Consider the following 20000-nt stretch of genomic DNA (forward strand, 5'->3'; position numbering starts at 1 on the left):
CCGCTCCTCTCACATCCTCTCCTCTTCACTCCTCTCACGCTCCTCTCCTCTTCTCTCCGATCCTCTTTGTCAGGTGGTGATTGAGGGTTACTTTGAGCACGGAAACAGAGGACACATCTGGATAGACAACATTCACATGAGCTCTAGTACAGAGCTGGAACAGTGCACTTTTCGTTCTCCCTCCACACCTAACCCGTTTCACTGCTCTGTCTGTCTGGGAGGGGCAGGCTGCTTTTCTCTTTCCTTCTCCTGGCTTCCTCTGAAGTACAGCAGTCCTTTCCGAGAACCAGACTTCCTCAGAGGACCCATGCCAAATCCGCTTTCTCTCCTCTCCTGAGGGGACTAGGTTTTTGTCCGTCTCCTCTGCCTCTCTTCACAACCGTCTTGGTGTCCTTGGCTCCATGTTAGTTTCTGCTTGGTGATGTCCGCCACCTTCCTCTTGAAGCTCTCAACCTGCTCCACTACAGCCCCATCGATGAGAGTGAGGGCGTCCTTTCTCTCTTTTTCCTGTAGTCCACAATCCGCTCTCTCTTTGTCTTGATCACGTTGAGGGAGAGGTCCTGTTGTCCTGGCACACCCGACCTTCCGTCTCCTGACCTATCTCCCTATAGCATGTCCTTTCCATCTGTTTTTTCCTCGGTGACTTCAGCCTTTCAAAGCACTTCATGGTTACAGACGTGCTCCGAACTACATCCTCACCTCTTAGACTGTTACGCTTCCTTTCTCTCCGATCCTCTTTGTCAGGTGGTGATTGAGGGTTACTTTGAGCACGGAAACAGAGGACACATCTGGATAGACAACATTCACATGAGCTCTAGTACAGAGCTGGAACAGTGCACACGTAAGTCCTCCACACCTAACCCTCACTGCTCTGTCTGTCTGGGAGGGGCAGGCTGGGAGGGGCAGGCTGGCTGAAGTACAGCAAAGCACAGTCAGAGAACCAGACAGTCAGAGGACCCATGCCAAATCTTTTCTGTCTCCTGAGGGGGACTAGGTTTTGTCGTGCCCTCTTCACAACCGTCTTGGTGTGTTTGGACCATGTTAGTTTGTTGGTGATGTGGACACCAAGGAACTTGAAGCTCTCAACCTGCTCCACTACAGCCCCATCGATGAGAGTGAGGGCGTGCTCGGTTCTCTTTTTCCTGTAGTCCACAATCATCTTCTTTGTCTTGATCACGTTGAGGGAGAGGTTGTTGTCCTGGCACACCCGACCAGGTCTCTGACCTATCCTCCCTATAGCCTGTCTCATTGTTGTCGGTGACCAGCCTTTCAAAGCACTTCATGGTTACAGACGTGAGAACTAATCATTTAGACATGTTACCTTCTTTTCCTTGGAACTTGGGACTATGGTGGAGAGAGATATCTGGGGGGATGCATCACATCAGTTTAAGCCAGAGATATCTGGGGGGATTCATCTCATCAGTTTAAGCCAGAGATATCTGGGGGGATGCATCTCATCAGTTTAAGCCAGATATATCTGGGGGGGATGCATCTCATCAGTTTAAGCCAGAGATATCTGGGGGGGAGCATCTCATCAGTTTAAGACAGAGATATCTGGGGGGATTCATCTCATCAGTTTAAACCAGAGATATCTGGGGGGGATGCATCTCATCAGTTTAAGCCAGATATATCTGGGGGGGATGCATCTCATCAGTTTAAACCAGATATATCTGGGGGGGATGCATCTCATCAGTTTAAGCCAGATATATCTGGGGGGGATGCATCTCATCAGTTTAAGCCAGATATATCTGGGGGGGATGCATCTCATCAGTTTAAGCCAGATATATCTGGGGGGGATGCATCTCATCAGTTTAAGCCAGATATATCTGGGGGGGGGATGTATCTCATCCCACTGCATCCATCTTTCCATCTTGATGGAAAGATGAGACTCTCTCGTCGGTTGTTTTTCTCTAGGCCCACAGGCCTCACAAGACTCATCTGAAGGTCCCCAGGTGCTGAACGAATGTATGGAAGTAAAGTATAGGAGGAGGGGGAGGGATGGGAGGAGAGGGAGGAGGGAGGGATGGGAGGAGAGGGAGGAGGGAGGGATGGGAGGAGGGGAGGAGGGAGGGATGGGAGGAGAGGAGGAGGGAGGGATGGGAGGAGAGGGAGGGATGGGAGGAGAGGGAGGAGGGAGGAGAGGAGAGGGAGGAGGGGGAGGAGACTGCAAAATATTAAATACATTTAAAAATAAATATGTTTCCTGATCTTTCTTATATCGCTCAGATACTTCAGAACAAACTTACTTTATATTTTTTCCTTTTAGGTTATATTTCATTGGTGTTTCTGATCCACTGGTTGACCTTTTCTTGTGGCAGCAGGTCACACATTTTTCTGATAGGACACTGGGCTATTTTGCTTAATAGATACAGGAGTTTTTCCAAATTTGATTTGTGTTTAATTTCTTTGTGGATCTGTGTAATTTAAGGGAAATATGTATCTCTAATACGATCGTACATTTTGCAGGAAGGTTAGAAAGTGCAGCTCAGTTTCCACCTCATTTTGAGGACAGTGGCAACATATCCTGTCTTCTGTTGAGAGCCAGGTTTGCCTCTCTCAATAGCAAGGCTATGCTCACTGAGTCTGTACATAGTTATGTTTTTTGTTAGTTTGGGTCAGTCACGGTGGTCAGGTTTTCTGCCACTGTGTACTCTCTGTTTAGGGCCAAATAGCATTCTAGTTTGATCTGTTTTTTTGTTAATTCTTTCCAATGTTTCAAATAATTATCTTTTTGTTTTCTCATGATTTGGTTTGGTCTTATTGTGTTGCTGTCCTGGGGAGTTTCTTTGTGATGGAAGGGTTGGGCATCATCCTTTAGGTGGTTGTGGAATTTAACAGCTCTTTTCTGGACTTATATAATTCTGCTCTACGTGCATTATTTGGGGGTTTTGCTTTGTACTCTGGGGATACTTGGGGGTTTGTTGCTATTTGTGAATTATTGGTTGGTGAGTGGATCCCAGACCTCATAGCCATAGAGAGTAATTTAACTTCAATGCCTTGCCTTCAATGATGTTGCTCTTGCTGCGGGCGATTCCCTGATCCACCTCTACGCAGACGACACCATTCTATATACTTCCGGCCCGTCCTTGGACACTGTGCTATCTAACCTCCAGACGAGCTTCAATGCCATACAACACTCCTTCCGTGGCCTCCAACTGCTCTTAAACGCTAGTAAAACCAAAAGCTTTTCAACCGATCGCTGCCTGCACCCGCACGCCTGACCAGCATCACCACCCTGGATGGTTCCGACCTAGAATATGTGGACATCTATAAGTACCTAGGTGTCTGGCTAGACTGCAAACTCTCCTTCCAGACTCATATCAAACATCTCCAATCTAAAATCAAATCTAGAGTCTGCTTTCTATTCTGCAACAAAGCCTCCTTCACTCACGCCGCCAAACTTACCCTCGTAAAACTGACCATCCTACCGATCCTCGACTTCGGCGATGTCATTTAGAAAATAGCTTCCAATACTCTACTCAGCAAACTGGATGCAGTTTATCACAGTGCCATCCGTTTTGTCACCAAAATCACCTTATACCACCCACCACTGCGACCTGTATGCTCTAGTCGGCTGGCCCTCGCTACATATTCGTCGCCAGACCCACTGGCTCCAGGTCATCTACAAGTCCATGCTAGGTAAAGCTCCGCCTTATCTCAGTTCACTGGTCACGATGGCAACACCCATCCGTAGTACGCGCTCCAGCAGGTGTATCTCACTGATCATCCCTAAAGCCAACACCTCATTTGGCCGCCTTTCGTTCCAGTTCTCTGCTGCCTGTGACTGAAACGAATTGCAAAAATCTCTGAAGTTGGAGAATTTTATCTCCCTCACCAACTTTAAACATCTGCTATCTGAGCAGCTAACCGATCACTGCAGCTGTACATAGTCCATCTGTAAATAGCCCACCCAATTTACCTACCTCATCCCCATACTGTTTTTATTTTATTTACTTTTCTGCTCTTTTGCACACCAGTATCTCTACCTGCACATGTTCATCTGATCATTTATCACTCCAGTGTTAATCTGCTAAATTGTAATTATTCGCCTACCTCCTCATGCCTTTTGCACACAATGTATGCAAAATGTCTGTTCACACTGCTATGCTTTATCTTGGCCAGGTCGTAGTTGCAAATGAGAACTTGTTCTCAACTAGCCTACCTGGTTAAATAAAGGTGAAATAAAAAAACTAAATAAAAAACTGATTTAGGTACTTTTAGTCCGATCCTAATTGGTACGTTGAATTTTGTGTTCCTTTTGAGGGCATAGAGGCTAGGCTAGGCTAGGCTAGGCTTCTTGCCTTGTCTCTTAGATCGTTCACAGCTTTGTGGAAGTTACCTGTGTTCTGGGAGGGTGTCTCGCTGGTCTGGGAGGGTGTCTCCCTGGTCTGGGAGGGTGTCTCCATGTTCTGGGAGGGTGTCTCGCTGGTCTGGGAGGGTGTGTCCCAGGTCTGGGAGGGTGTCTCCATGTTCTGGGAGGGTGTCTCGCTGGTCTGGGAGGGTGTCTCCCAGGTCTGGGAGGGTGTTTCCATGTTCTGGGAGGGTGTCTCGCTGGTCTGGGAGGGTGTCTCCCTGTTCTGGGAGGGTGTCTCGCTGGTCTGGGAGGGTGTCTACCTGGTCTGGGAGGGTGTCTCCATGTTCTGGGAGGGTGTCGCGCTGGTCTGGGAGGGTGTCTCCCTGGTCTGGGAGGGTGTCTCCTGTTCTGGGAGGGTGTCTCGCTGGTCTGGGAGGGTGTCTCGCTGGTCTGGGAGGGTGTCTCGCTGGTCTGGGAGGGTGTCTCCCTAGTCTGGGAGGGTGTCTCGCTGGTCTGGGAGGGTGTCTCGCTGGTCTGGGAGGGTGTCTCGCTGGTCTGGGAGGGTGTCTCGCTGGTCTGGGAGGGTGTCTCGCTGGTCTGGGAGGGTGTCTCCCTGGTCTGGGAGGGTGTCTCCCTGGTCTGGGAGGGTGTCTCGCTGGTCTGGGAGGGTGTCTCCCTGGTCTGGGAGGGTGTCTCGCTGGTCTGGGAGGGTGTCTCGCTGGTCTGGGAGGGTGTCTCGCTGGTCTGGGAGGGTGTCTATTGTTCCTATGTGAGGTGCTTGGGCTCTCTCTCACACACACACACTCTCTCACGATCTCTCTCCCTTTCTCTCACACTCTGTCAAGTTCACACCGGAGAAAAAGAAGAAGGAAAGATCTACTAGAAAGTAGGCCACACAACGCCCCTGGGCTTCCATCCTAATCTATGTTTCAATTCATCCTTCTTCCTCTCCTCCTTCTCTTCTCTCTCTCATCCTTCTATTCCTCCTCTCCTCTCTCTCTCCACCTTCTCTCCTCCCTCTCTCCACCTTCTCTCCTCCCTCTCTTCCTTCTCTCCCTCTTCTCCCTCTCCCCCTTCTCTCCTCCCTCGTATTCCTCTCCTCCTTCTCTTCTCCCTCTCCTCCTTCTCTCCTCCTACTCCTCTTCTCCCTCTCTTCCTTCTCTCCTCCTTCTCTCCTCCTCCTCCTCCTCCTCTTCTCCATCTCCCCCTTCTCTCCTCCCTCTCTCCTCCCTCTCCTCCATCTCTCCTCCTTCTCTTCTCCTTCCCTTCTCTTCCCTCTCCTCATTCTCTTCTCCTCTCCTTCTCTCCTCCTACTCCTCTTCTCCCTCTCTCCCTTCTCTCCTCCTTCTCTCCTCCTCCTCCTCTTCTCCATCTCCCCCTTCTCTCCTCCTCCCTCCTCCCTCTTCCATCTCTCCTCCCTCTCTTCTCTTTCCCTTCTCTTCCCTCTCCTCATTCTCTTCTCCCTCTCCTTCTCTCCTCCTACTCCTCTTCTCCCTCTCTCCCTTCTCTCCTCCTTCTCTCCTCCTCCTCCTCTTCTCCATCTCCCCCTTCTCTCCTCCCTCTCTCCTCCCTCTCCTCCATCTCTCCTCCCTCTCTTCTCTTTCCCTTCTCTTCCCTCTCCTCATTCTCTTCTCCCTCTCCTCCTTCTCTCCTCCTACTCCTCTTCTCCCTCTCTCCCTTCTCTCCTCCTTCTCTCCTCCTCCTCCTCTTCTCCATCTCCCCCTTCTCTCCTCCCTCTCTCCTCCCTCTCCTCCATCTCTCCTCCCTCTCTTCTCCTTCGCTTCTCTTCTCCCTCTCCTCTTTTTTTTGGTAAACAGAGAAGAGACTGCTGTCAGAAGAAATTACTAGACAGACTCACTCCCTGCCAGATGCAGTACAGGAGGGTTAATTATTGACACGGACATCAGGCAACCCAGTCAGTCAGTCAGCCTGCCAAGAGAACCCTGTCTCTGTCTCTGTCTCTGCTGGTTAATTTTCTCAACATTCCATAATCCCAACCGTTCTGATTAAGCCTTCAATGTTCCTTCTATGTTCCCTCAGCCCCCCCCAACCCCATCTTCCTCTCTCCTCTCAGTCTCATCTTCCTCTCTCCTCTCAGTCTCATCTCCCTCTCTCCTCTCAGTCTCACCTTCTCCTCTCAGTCTCATCTTCCTCTCTCCTCTCAGTCTCATCTTCCTCTCTCCTCTCAGTCTCACCTCCTTCTCCTCTCAGTCTCACCTTCCTCTCTCCTCTCAGTCTCATCTCCCTCTCTCCTCTCAGTCTCATCTCCCTCTCTCCTCTCAGTCTCATCTTCCTCTTTCCTCTCAGTCTCACCTTCTCCTCTCAGTCTCACCTTCTCCTCACAGTCTCACCTTCTCCTCTCAGTCTCACCTTCTCCTCTCAGTCTCACCTTCCTCTCTCCTCTCAGTCTCACCTTCCTCTCTCCTCTCAGTCTCATCTCCCTCTCTCCTCTCAGTCTCATCTCCCTCTCTCCTCTCAGTCTCATCTTCCTCTTTCCTCTCAGTCTCACCTTCTCCTCTCAGTCTCACCTTCTCCTCTCAGTCTCATCTTCCTCTCTCCTCTCAGTCTCATCTTCCTCTCTCCTCTCAGTCTCACCTCCTTCTCCTCTCAGTCTCACCTTCCTCTCTCCTCTCAGTCTCATCTCCCTCTCTCCTCTCAGTCTCATCTCCCTCTCTCCTCTCAGTCTCATCTTCCTCTTTCCTCTCAGTCTCACCTTCTCCTCTCAGTCTCACCTTCTCCTCACAGTCTCACCTTCTCCTCTCAGTCTCACCTTCTCCTCTCAGTCTCACCTTCCTCTCTCCTCTCAGTCTCACCTTCCTCTCTCCTCTCAGTCTCATCTCCCTCTCTCCTCTCAGTCTCATCTCCCTCTCTCCTCTCAGTCTCATTTTCCTCTTTCCTCTCAGTCTCACCTTCTCCTCTCAGTCTCACCTTCTCCTCTCAGTCTCAACTTCCTCTCTCCTCTCAGTCTCACCTTCCTCTCTCCTCTCAGTCTCACCTTCTCCTCTCAGTCTCACCTTCCTCTCTCCTCTCAGTCTCACCTCCCTCTCTCCTCTCAGTCTCATCTCCCACTCTCCTCTCAGTCTCATCTTCCTCTCTCCTCTCAGTCTCACCTTCTCCTCTCAGTCTCACCTTTTCCTCTCAGTCTCATCTTCCTCTCTCCTCTCAGTCTCATCTCCCTCTCTCCTCTCAGTCTCATCTTCTTCTCTCTTCTCAGTCTCACCTTCCTCTCTCTTCTCAGTCTCACCTCCCTCTCTCCTCTCAGTCTCATCTTCCCCTCTCAGTCTCATCTTCCTCTCTCCTCTCAGTCTCATCTCCCTCTCTCCTCTCAGTCTCGTCTTCTTCTCTCCTCTCAGTCTCACCTTCCTCTCTCCTCTCAGTCTCATCTCCCTCTCTCCTCTCAGTCTCATCTCCCTCTCTCCTCTCAGTCTCATCTTCTTCTCTCCTCTCAGTCTCATCTTCTTCTCTCCTCTCAGTCTCACCTTCCTCTCTCCTCTCAGTCTCATCTTCTTCTCTCCTCTCAGTCTCATCTTCTTCTCTCCTCTCAGTCTCATCTCCCTCTCTCCTCTCAGTCTCATCTCCCTCTCTCCTCTCAGTCTCACCTTCTTCTCTACTCTCAGTCTCATCTTCCTCTCTCCTCTCAGTCTCACCTTCTCCTCTCAGTCTCATCTCCTTATCTCCTCTCAGTCTCACCTTCTTCTCTCCTCTCAGTCTCATCTTCCTCTCTCCTCTCAGTCTCACCTTCTCCTCTCAGTCTCATCTCCCTCTCTTCTCTCAGTCTCATTTCCCTCTCTCCTCTCAGTCTCACCTCCCTCTCTCCTCTCAGTCTCACCTCCTTCTTCTCCTCTCAGTCTCACCTTCCTCTCTCCTCTCAGTCTCATCTCCCTGTCTCCTTTCAGTCTAATCATCCTCTCTTAACGAGTCTGGAAGCCATTAGTTCACCCTTATAATACTCACTAAAACACGGCTAACACACTGAGGAAGAATGCCTGTCTGTCCTCTCCTTACCTGATTCCCACTGGGGCCAGTAATTGTTGACGAGTGTCATTCATTACATTTATACCATCATCTGTCCATTTGATTTCTTTATTTGCTAGATTAATAAAAATGTATTCCTTCTTTTATCTCTTCCAGAGCCCTTCGCTGCATTCCCTCCAGACATGACTGGTGAGTTGTCCTCGTCTTTGACGTCTACTTCCTGTTTCCTGTGCGAACATTTGTCTACTTCCCGTTTGAATGTTTGTTGCTTTCTGCTTGTTTCTCTGTCCAGCTTGCAGTGCACTCTGGTCCATGGACCCACATTTAACTGATTCTATTACCTGATTTAATTGACCTGGTTCTATTTGGTGTCGAACTACACTGAGTGTACAAAACATTAGGAACACCTTCCAAATATTGCGTTGCACCTGCTTTTAACCTCAGAACAGCCTCAATTCTTTGGGGCATTGACTCCACAAGGTGTAGAAAGCGTTCCACAGGGATGCTGGGTCATGTTGACTCCACAAGGTGTAGAAAGCGTTCCACAGGGATGCTGGGTCATGTTGACTCCAGGAATACTGGCCCATGTTGACTCCAGGGATTCTGGCCCATGTTGACTCCACAAGGTGTAGAAAGCGTTCCACAGGGATTCTGGCCCATGTTGACTCCACAAGGTGTAGAAAGCGTTCCACAGGGATGCTGGTCCATGTTGACTCCACAAGGTGTAGAAAGCGTTCCACAGGGATGCTGGGTCATGTTGACTCCAGGAATACTGGTCCATGTTGACTCCAGGGATGCTGGCCCATGTTGACTCCACAAGGTGTAGAAAGCGTTCCACAGGGATTCTGGCCCATGTTGACTCCACAAGGTGTAGAAAGCGTTCCACAGGGATGCTGGTCCATGTTGACTCCACAAGGTGTAGAAAGCGTTCCACAGGGATGCTGGGTCATGTTAACTCCAGGGATACTGGCCCATGTTGACTCCAGGGATGCTGGCCCGTGTTGACTCCACAAGGTGTAGAAAGCGTTCCACAGGGATGCTGGGTCATGTTGACTCCAGGGATACTGGCCCATGTTGACTCCAGGGATGCTGGCCCATGTTGACTCCAGGGATACTGGCCCATGTTGACTCCAGGGATACTGGCCCATGTTGACTCCAGGGATGCTGGCCCATGTTGACTCCAGGGATGCTGGCCCATGTTGACTCCAGGGATGCTGGCCCATGTTGACTCCAGGGATACTGGCCCATGTTGACTCCAGGGATACTGGCCCATGTTGACTCCAGGGATGCTGGCCCATGTTGACTCCAGGGATACTGGCCCATGTTGACTCCAGGGATACTGGCCCATGTTGACTCCAGGGATGCTGGCCCATGTTGACTCCAGGGATGCTGGCCCATGTTGACTCCAGGGATGCTGGCCCATGTTGACTCCAGGGATGCTGGCCCATGTTGACTCCAGGGATACTGGCCCATGTTGATTCCAGGGATGCTGGGTCATGTTGACTCCAGGGATGCTGGGCCATGTTGACTCCAGGGATACTGGCCCATGTTGACTCCAGGGATGCTGGGCCATGTTGACTCCAGGGATACTGGCCCATGTTGACTCCAGGGATGCTGGGCCATGTTGACTCCAGGGATTCTGGCCCATGTTGACTCCAATGCTTCCCACAGTTGTCAAGTTGGCTGGATGTCCTTTGGGTGGTGGACCATTCTTGATACACACAGGAAACTGTTGAGTGTGAAAAACCCAGCGGCGTTGCAGTTCTTGACTCAAACCGGTGCACCTGGTACCTTCTACCGTATCCTGTTCAAAGGTACCTACTACCATACCCCGTTCAAAGGTACCTACTACCATACCCTGTTCAAAGGTACCTACTACCATACCCAGTTCAAAGGTACCTTCTACCATACCCTGTTCAAATGTCCCTACTACCATACCCCATTCAAAGGTACCTACTACCATACCCCGTTCAAAGGTACCTACTACCATACCCCGTTCAAAGGTACCTACTACCATACCCCATTCAAAGGTACCTACTACCATACCCCGTTCAAAGGTACCTACTACCATACCCTGTTCAAAGGTACCTACTACCATACCCAGTTCAAAGGTACCTTCTACCATACCCTGTTCAAATGTCCCTACTACCATACCCCATTCAAAGGTACCTACTACCATACCCCGTTCAAAGGTACCTACTACCATACCCCGTTCAAAGGTACCTACTACCATACCCCGTTCAAAGGTACTTACTACCCTGTTCAAAGGTACCTACTACTACCATACCTACTACCATACCCTGTTCAAAGGTACCTACTACTATACCCTGTTCATAGGTACCTACTAAACCCTGTTCAAAGGCACCTACTACCATACCCCCATTCAAAGGTACCTACTACCATACCCTGTTCAAAGGTACCTACTACCATACCCTGTTCAAAGGTTACAAAAAGGTACCTACTACTACCCTGTAAAGGTACCCTACCATACCCTGTTCAAAGGTACCTACTACCGTACCCTGTTCAAAGGTACTTACTACCGTACCCTGTTCAAAGGTACCTACTACCGTACCCTGTTCAAAGGTACCTACTACCATACCCTGTTCAAAGGTACCTACTACCATACCCTGTTCATAGGTACCTACTACCACACCCTGTTCAAAGGCACCTACTACCATACCCCGTTCAAAGGTACCTACTACCATACCCTGTTCAAAGGTACCTACTACCATACCCTGTTCAAAGGTACCTACTACCGTACCCTGTTCAAAGGTACCTACTACCCTACCCTGTTCAAAGGTACCTACTACCATACCCTGTTCAAAGGTAACTACTACCATACCCTGTTCAAAGGTACCTACTACCATACCCTGTTCAAAGGTACCTACTACCATACCCTGTTCATAGGTACCTACTACCACACCCTGTTCAAAGGCACCTGTTCAAAGGTACCTACTACCATACCCTGTTCAAAGGTACCTACTACCATACCCCTGTTCAAAGGTACCTTCAAAGGTACCTACTACCATACCCTGTTCAAAGGTACCTACTACCATACCCTGTTCAAAGGCACCTACTACCTACTACCCCCCGTTCAAAGGTACCTACTACCATACCCTGTTCAAAGGTACCTACTACCATACCCTGTTCAAAGGTACCTACTACCGTACCCTGTTCAAAGGTACCTACTACCCTACCCTGTTCAAAGGTACCTACTACCATACCCTGTTCAAAGGTACCTACTACCATACCCTGTTCAAAGGTACCTACTACCATACCCTGTTCAAAGGTACCTACTACCGTACCCCATTCAAAGGCACTTAAATATTTTGTCTTGCCCATTCACCCTCTGAATGGCACGTACACAATCCATGTCTCCATTGTCTCAGGGCTTATAAATCCTTCTTCAACCTGTCTCCTCCCCTTCGTCTACACTGATTGGAGTGGATTTAACAAGTGACATCAATAAGGGATCGTATCTTTTACCTGGTCGTGGAAAGAGCGAAAAATGCCCACAAAAATCACGTCAGTTTAATGAAACAGAACACAAACTCTTCTTCCGGCCGAGGTGTGGTTGGAATCGGCTGTGTTCCGCTGGTATCAGGATGTAGCAACATGTTGCATCCCAGCATTATGAGCACAGCATGTGTCCCCTGCATGTCTGAGGTCCATTATATGTGTCCCTGCATGTCCGAGGTCCATTCTATGTGTCCCCTGCATGTCTGAGGTCCGTTCTATGTGTCCCCTGTATGTCTGAGGTCCATTCTATGTCCCCTGCATGTCTGAGGTCCATTCTATGCGTCCCCTGCATGTCTGAGGTCCTGCATCCGTTCTATACCCTTCTGTACATATTAAAAAGGTGAACCGAATAATGCAGAAACACCTCACGATACCCTGTTATGATCTCCCGTCCTTCAGCACAACGCAGAAGTGCTACTTGTTATTCCGTTGTGTTGTTAAACTCAGAGAGGGTGGTGTCATTGAGTACATGCACAATAATACGATTATTGCAGAATATTTAGATTCATATAATCGTTTTGATTTAAACGTTTATCTATGCATTGCATTGCAAGGATAATTTTTTCCCCCTAATAATCCTGTTTACATGGAGACAACTGAAATCAGGGTACCTGATGGGACGTTTCAGCACAGCAACCATGTTATTTTGGAGAACGCCATTTTGATTCTGAGTTCAGACATAAACAGCTGGTTTGTGAAAACTATTTCAAAGATATATACTTTTCACTTTTTTTCACCCCCCTGTGGAAAGAAATGCGATCAGTCAAAGCAATGTAGGACCTAATCTCTCTCCCTCTATCCGTTTAATTTAAATGGGGTGAATAACAACAGTCCGACAGCCATCATCCCTCACTGCCGTCACCGCGTCTGAATTCAGCACCATACACGGAGTCTCCCTCCTCTCTTCAAGAGAGTCTCCCTCCTCCCTCCTCTCTTCTATTCTACACGGAGTCTCCCTCCTCTCTTCAAGAGAGTCTCCCTCCTCCCTCCTTTCTTCTATTCTACACGGAGTCTCCCTCCTCTCTTCTATTCTACACGGAGTCTCCCTCCTCCCTCCTCTCTTCTATTCTACACGGAGTCTCCCTCCTCTCTTCAAGAGAGTCTCCCTCCTCCCTCCTCTCTTCTATTCTACACGGAGTCTCCCTCCTCTCTTCAAGAGACTCTCCCTCCTCCCTCCTCTCTTCTATTCTACACGGAGTCTCCCTCCTATCTTCAAGAGAGTCTCCCTCCTGCCTCCTCTCTTCTATTCTACACGGAGTCTCCCTCCTCCCTCCTCTCTTCAAGAGAGTCTCCCTCCTCCCTCCTCTCTTCTATTCTACACGGAGTCTCCCTCCTCTCTTCAAGAGACTCTCCCTCCTCCCTCCTCTCTTCTATTCTACACGGAGTCTCCCTCCTCTCTTCAAGAGAGTCTCCCTCCTCCCTCCTCTCTTCTATTCTACACGGAGTCTCCCTCCTATCTTCAAGAGAGTCTCCCTCCTGCCTCCTCTCTTCTATTCTACACGGAGTCTCCCTCCTCCCTCCTCTCTTCAAGAGAGTCTCCCTCCTCCCTCCTCTCTTCTATTCTACACGGAGTCTCCTCCTCTCTTCAAGAGACTCTCCCTCCTCCCTCCTCTCTTCTATTCTACACGGAGTCTCCTCCTCTCTTCAAGAGAGTCTCCCTCCTCCCTCCTCTCTTCTATTCTACACGGAGTCTCCCTCCTCCCTCCTCTCTTCTATTCTACACGGAGTGTCCCTCCTCTCTTCAAGAGAGTCTCCCTCCTCCGTCCTCTCTTCTATTCTACACGGAGTCTCCCTCCTCCGTCCTCTCTTCTATTCTACACGGAGTCTCCCTCCTCCCTCCTCTCTTCTATTCTACACGGAGTCTCCCTCCTCTCTTCAAGAGAGTCTCCCTCCTCCGTCCTCTCTTCTATTCTACACGGAGTCTCCCTCCTCCGTCCTCTCTTCTATTCTACACGGAGTCTACCCCCTCTCTTCAAGAGAGTCTCCCTCCTCCCTCCTCTCTTCTATTCTACACGGAGTCTCCCTCCTCTCTTCAAGAGAGTCTCCCTCCTCCCTCCTCTCTTCTATTCTACACGGAGTCTCCCTCCTCTCTTCAAGAGACTCTCCCTCCTCCCTCCTCTCTTCTATTCTACACGGAGTCTCCCTCCTCTCTTCTATTCTACACGGAGTCTCCCTCCTCCCTCCTCTCTTCTATTCTACACGGAGTCTCCCTCCTCCCTCCTCTCTTCTATTCTACACGGAGTCTCCCTCCTCCCTCCTCTCTTCTATTCTACACGGAGTCTCCCTCCTCCCTCCTCTCGTCTATTCTACACGGAGTCTCCCTCCTCTCTTCAAGAGAGTCTCCCTCCTCCCTCCTCTCTTCTATTCTACACGGAGTCTCCCTCCTCCCTCCTCTCTTCTATTCTACACGGAGTGTCCCTCCTCTCTTCAAGAGAGTCTCCCTCCTCCGTCCTCTCTTCTATTCTACACGGAGTCTCCCTCCTCCGTCCTCTCTTCTATTCTACACGGAGTCTCCCTCCTCCCTCCTCTCTTCTATTCTACACGGAGTCTCCCTCCTCTCTTCAAGAGAGTCTCCCTCCTCCGTCCTCTCTTCTATTCTACACGGAGTCTCCCTCCTCCGTCCTCTCTTCTATTCTACACGGAGTCTACCCCCTCTCTTCAAGAGAGTCTCCCTCCTCCCTCCTCTCTTCTATTCTACACGGAGTCTCCCTCCTCTCTTCAAGAGAGTCTCCCTCCTCCCTCCTCTCTTCTATTCTACACGGAGTCTCCCTCCTCTCTTCAAGAGACTCTCCCTCCTCCCTCCTCTCTTCTATTCTACACGGAGTCTCCCTCCTCTCTTCTATTCTACACGGAGTCTCCCTCCTCCCTCCTCTCTTCTATTCTACACGGAGTCTCCCTCCTCCCTCCTCTCTTCTATTCTACACGGAGTCTCCCTCCTCCCTCCTCTCTTCTATTCTACACGGAGTCTCCCTCCTCCCTCCTCTCGTCTATTCTACACGGAGTCTCCCTCCTCTCTTCAAGAGACTCTCCCTCCTCCCTCCTCTCTTCAAGAGGCTTATTCTACGGGAATGAAATGTGGAGTCAGTTATATATCCTCCTAAATGGCACCCTATTCCCCATCGGGCTCTGGTCTATAGTAGTACACTATATAGGGAATAGGGCTCTGGTCTAAAGTAGTGCACTACATAGGGAATAGGGCTCTGGTCTATAGTAGTGCACTATATAGGGAATAGGGCTCTGGTCTATAGTAGTGCACTACATAGGGAATAGGTTTCTGGTCTATAGTAGTGACTATATTTTGAATAGGGCTCTGGTCTAAAGTAGTGCACTACATAGGGAATAGGTTTCTGGTCTATAGTAGTGACTATATAGGGAATAGGGCTCTGGTCTAAAGTAGTGCACTATATAGGGAATAGGGCTCTGGTCTATAGTAGTGCATTATATAGGGAATAGGGCTCTGGTCTATAGTAGTGCACTATATAGGGAATAGGGCTCTGGTCTATAGTAGTGCACTATATAGGGAATAGGGCTCTGGTCTATAGTAATGCACTACATAGGGAATAGGGCTCTGGTCTAGAGTAGTGCACTACATAGGAAATAGGGCTCTGGTCTATAGTAGTGCACTATATAGGGAATAGGGCTCTGGTCTATAGTAGTTCACTATATAGGGAATAGTGCTCTGGTCTATAGTAGTGCACTATATAGGGAATAGGGCTCTGGTCTATAGTAGTGCACTATATAGGGAATAGGGCTCTGGTCTATAGTAGTGCACTACATAGGAATAGGGCCCTGGTCTATAGTAGTGCACTATATAGGGAATAGGGCTCTGGTCTAAAGTAGTGCACTATATAGGGAATAGGGCTCTGGTCTATAGTAGTGCATTATATAGGGAATAGGGCTCTGGTCTATAGTAGTGCACTATATAGGGAATAGGGCTCTGGTCTATAGTAGTGCACTATATAGGGAATAGGGCTCTGGTCTATAGTAATGCACTACATAGGGAATAGGGCTCTGGTCTAGAGTAGTGCACTACATAGGAAATAGGGCTCTGGTCTATAGTAGTGCACTATATAGGGAATAGGGCTCTGGTCTATAGTAGTTCACTATATAGGGAATAGTGCTCTGGTCTATAGTAGTGCACTATATAGGGAATAGGGCTCTGGTCTATAGTAGTGCACTATATAGGGAATAGGGCTCTGGTCTAAAGTAGTGCACTATATAGGGAATAGGGCTCTGGTCTAAAGTAGTGCACTATATAGGGAATAGGGCCCTGGTCTATAGTAGTGCACTATATAGGGAATAGGGCTCTGGTCTAAAGTAGTGCACTATATAGGGAATAGGGCTCTGGTCTAAAGTAGTGCACTATATAGGGAATAGGGCTCTGGTCTATAGTAGTGCACTATATAGGGAATAGGGCTCTGGTCTAAAGTAGTGCACTATATAGGGAATAGGGTGCCATTTGGAACGCATCCTCTGTGTTATTCTGTGGAGGATGAGTGTGAGATGGGAGATTTGACTGGACGTGTGTGTTTGGCTGTTGGGGTGGTTTCCATGGAGATGTTTGACTTGAGTTAGAAAAGACTGGCAGACAATCATGAATGTAAGAAAACCAGAGAATCTGAATGTGACCACTCGCTAACTGTCCCTCTAGAGAGCTAACTGTCCTGCTAGAGAGTTAAGTGTCCCGCTAGAGAGATAACTGTCCCCCTGCTCTCTCCCAGAGATAACTGTCCCCCTGCTCTCTCCCAGAGCTAACTGTCCCCCTGCTCTCTCCCAGAGCTAACTGTCCCCCTGCTCTCTCCCAGATCTAACTGTCCCCCTGCTCTCTCCCAGAGCTAACTGTCCCCCTGCTCTCTCCCAGAGCTAACTGTCCCCCTGCTCTCTCCCAGAGCTAACTGTCCCCCTGCTCTCCCCAGAGATAACTGTCCCCCCTGCTCTCTCCCAGAGCTAACTGTCCCCTGCTCTCTCCCAGAGCTAACTGTCCCCCTGCTCTCTCCCAGATCTAACTGTCCCCCTGCTCTCTCCCAGAGCTAACTGTCCCCCTGCTCTCTCCCAGAGCTAACTGTCCCCCTGCTCTCTCCCAGAGCTAACTGTCCCCCTGCTCTCTCCCAGAGCTAACTGTCCCCCTGCTCTCTCCCAGAGCTAACTGTCCCCTGCCTCTCCCAGAGCTAACTGTCCCCCTGCTCTCTCCCAGAGCTAACTGTCCCCCTGCTCTCCCCAGAGCTAAATGTCCCCCTGCTCTCTCCCAGAGCTAACTGTCTCCCTGCTCTCTCCCAGAGCTAACTGTCCCCCTGCTCTCTCCCAGAGATAACTGTCCCCCTGCTCTCTCCCAGAGCTAACTGTCTCCCTGCTCTCTCCCAGAGCTAACTGTCCCCCTGCTCTCTCCCAGAGCTAACTGTCCCCCTGCTCTCTCCCAGAGCTAACTGTCCCCCTGCTCTCTCCCAGAGCTAACTGTCTCCCTGCTCTCTCCCAGAGCTAACTGTCCCCCTGCTCTCTCCCAGAGCTAACTGTCCCCCTGCTCTCTCCCAGAGCTAACTGTCCCCCTGCTCTCTCCCAGAGCTAACTCTCCCCCTGCTCTCTCCCAGAGCTAACTGTCTCCCTGCTCTCTCCCAGAGCTAACTGTCTCCCTGCTCTCTCCCAGAGCTAACTGTCTCCCTGCTCTCTCCCAGAGCTAACTGTCCCCCTGCTCTCTCCCAGAGCTAACTGTCCCCCTGCTCTCTCTTTCTGTCTTTCATTCAAACAGCAGAGCTGAGAAGAGGTCAGAAATGGTCTTAGAAGTATGGCTTTGGTCTATGATAACACCTGCAAAGCTCTGGTCTATGATAACACCTGTAAAGCTCTGGTCTACTATGATAACACCTGTAAAGCTCTGGTCTACTATGATAACACCTGCAGCGCTCTGGTCTACTATGATAACACCTGCAAAGCTCTGGTCTACTACGATAACACCTGTAAAGCTCTGGTCTACTACGATAACACCTGTAAAGCTCTGGTCTACTACGATAACACCTGCAAAGCTCTGGTCTACTATGATAACACCTGTAAAGCTCTGGTCTACTATGATAACACCTGCAAAGCTCTGGTCTACTATGATAACACCTGCAAAGCTCCACTCTATGATAACACCTGTAAAGCTCTGGTCTATGATAACACCTGCAAAGCTCTGGTCTACTATGATAACACCTGCAAAGCTCTGGTCTACTATGATAACACCTGCAAAGCTCTGGTCTACTATGATAACACCTGCAAAGCTCTGGTCTACTATGATAACACCTGCAGCGCTCTGGTCTACTATGATAACACCTGCAAAGCTCTGGTCTACTATGATAACACCTGCAAAGCTCTGGTCTACTATGATAACACCTGCAAATCTCTGGTCTACTATGATAACACCTGCAAAGCTCTGGTCTATGATAACACCTGCAAAGCTCTGGTCTACTATGATAACACCTGCAAAGCTCTGGTCTACTATGATAACATCTGTAAAGCTCTGGTCTACTATGATAACATCTGTAAAGCTCTGGTCTACTACGATAACACCTGCAAAGCTCTGGTCTATGATAACACCTGTAAAGCTCTGGTCTACTATGATAACACCTGCAAAGCTCTGGTCTATGATAACACCTGCAAAGCTCTGGTCTACTATGATAACACCTGCAAAGCTCTGGTCTACTATGATAACACCTGCAAAGCTCTGGTCTACTATGATAACACCTGCAAAGCTCCACTCTATGATAACACCTGTAAAGCTCTGGTCTATGATAACACCTGCAAAGCTCTGGTCTACTATGATCACACCTGCAAAGCTCTGGTCTACTATGATAACACCTGCAAAGCTCTGGTCTACTATGATAACACCTGCAAAGCTCTGGTCTACGATAACACCTGCAAATCTCTGGTCTACTATGATAACACCTGCAAAGCTCTGGTCTACTATGATAACACCTGCAAAGCTCTGGTCTACTATGATAACACCTGCAGCGCTCTGGTCTACTATGATAACACCTGCAAAGCTCTGGTCTATGATAACACCTGCAAAGCTCTGGTCTACTATGATAACACCTGCAAAGCTCTGGTCTACTATGATAACATCTGTAAAGCTCTGGTCTACTATGATAACACCTGTAAAGCTCTGGTCTACTATGATAACACCTGCAGCGCTCTGGTCTACTATGATAACACCTGCAAAGCTCTGGTCTACTATGATAACACCTGCAAAGCTCTGGTCTACTATGATAAAACCTGCAAAGCTCTGGTCTACTATGATAACACCTGCAAAGCTCTGGTCTACTATGATAACACCTGCAAAGCTCTGGTCTATGATAACACCTGCAAAGCTCTGGTCTACTATGATAACACCTGCAAAGCTCTGGTCTACTATGATAACACCTGCAAAGCTCTGGTCTACGATAACACCTGCATGTGTTTCAGGTTTTAATCAAGGGAGGTTTTTCTCTCTCTTCTATCGAGTGAATTAATGTTGCAGTCTCATTTACACATGAGCTTACAAAACTATTTAACATGTAAACGAGCCTTTAATGGATGCTATATAATGTCTGGGTGAACTCTGTTTCACAGGCAGATTTCACTGGGAAAAACCTGCTTGCCGCTCCCTACAAAGAATGATTGATATTCTCCAAAATTATAGCAGCATAAAACTGGCTTTGCTTTGCATATGCCGATCAAGATCCAACCAATGAGCATGAGCCTCTGTAAGCCTATATATCTGTTTGCTAAATCTATTAAAAAAAAAAATCGACAAAATAAAATCAACTACAAAATGATAGGCAAAAAAAAAGCCAGTAGCGTCTCTGCACTCTGCATGCCTGTCCTGCTTCTTCATCTCTACCTGCCAAGCCAACTCTCTGTGTGTCTCTGCTCTACCACCAGGGGGAGCTCTTCCGGGTGCCAGCGAGCCCACAGTAGACACAGAGGTGTCAGTGCAGCCCATCCCACCCTACTGGTATTATGTAATGGCCGGCGTTGGGGGTCTGTTGCTCCTGGCATCATTCACTCTGGTCGTGGTTCTCTGTTGTCACCGCTATCAACTAGCAGCCAAGAAGAACGGCCAGCACTCAGTGTCCTACCAGAGTGCCCACTACCACAGCTCTCATTACGGCCCTGGGCCTAACCACAACCACTACCCCGGGCCTGGGGGGGTTATGTCGGCCCACTACCCCGACGGAGGGCCTCTTTCTGGGCTGGGGTTGGC

At 49.2% G+C, this 20000-nt stretch overlaps 1 protein-coding gene across 1 annotated transcript in view; it reads left to right on the plus strand.

Moving 5' to 3' along the window:
• Positions 1-20000, plus strand: part of LOC115124773 (neuropilin-2-like) — a 342903-nt gene that overhangs the window by 295142 nt on the left and 27761 nt on the right. Inside the window, exons 17-18 of the mRNA XM_065005862.1 lie at positions 745-841; positions 8426-8458. Of these exons, the coding sequence (XP_064861934.1) occupies positions 745-841; positions 8426-8458 (130 nt within the window). The remainder of the gene's footprint in view (positions 1-744; positions 842-8425; positions 8459-20000) is intronic.

This window comes from Oncorhynchus nerka, linkage group LG3 (assembly GCF_034236695.1).
Source record: "Oncorhynchus nerka isolate Pitt River linkage group LG3, Oner_Uvic_2.0, whole genome shotgun sequence".
Classification (NCBI taxonomy): Eukaryota; Metazoa; Chordata; class Actinopteri; order Salmoniformes; family Salmonidae; genus Oncorhynchus; species Oncorhynchus nerka.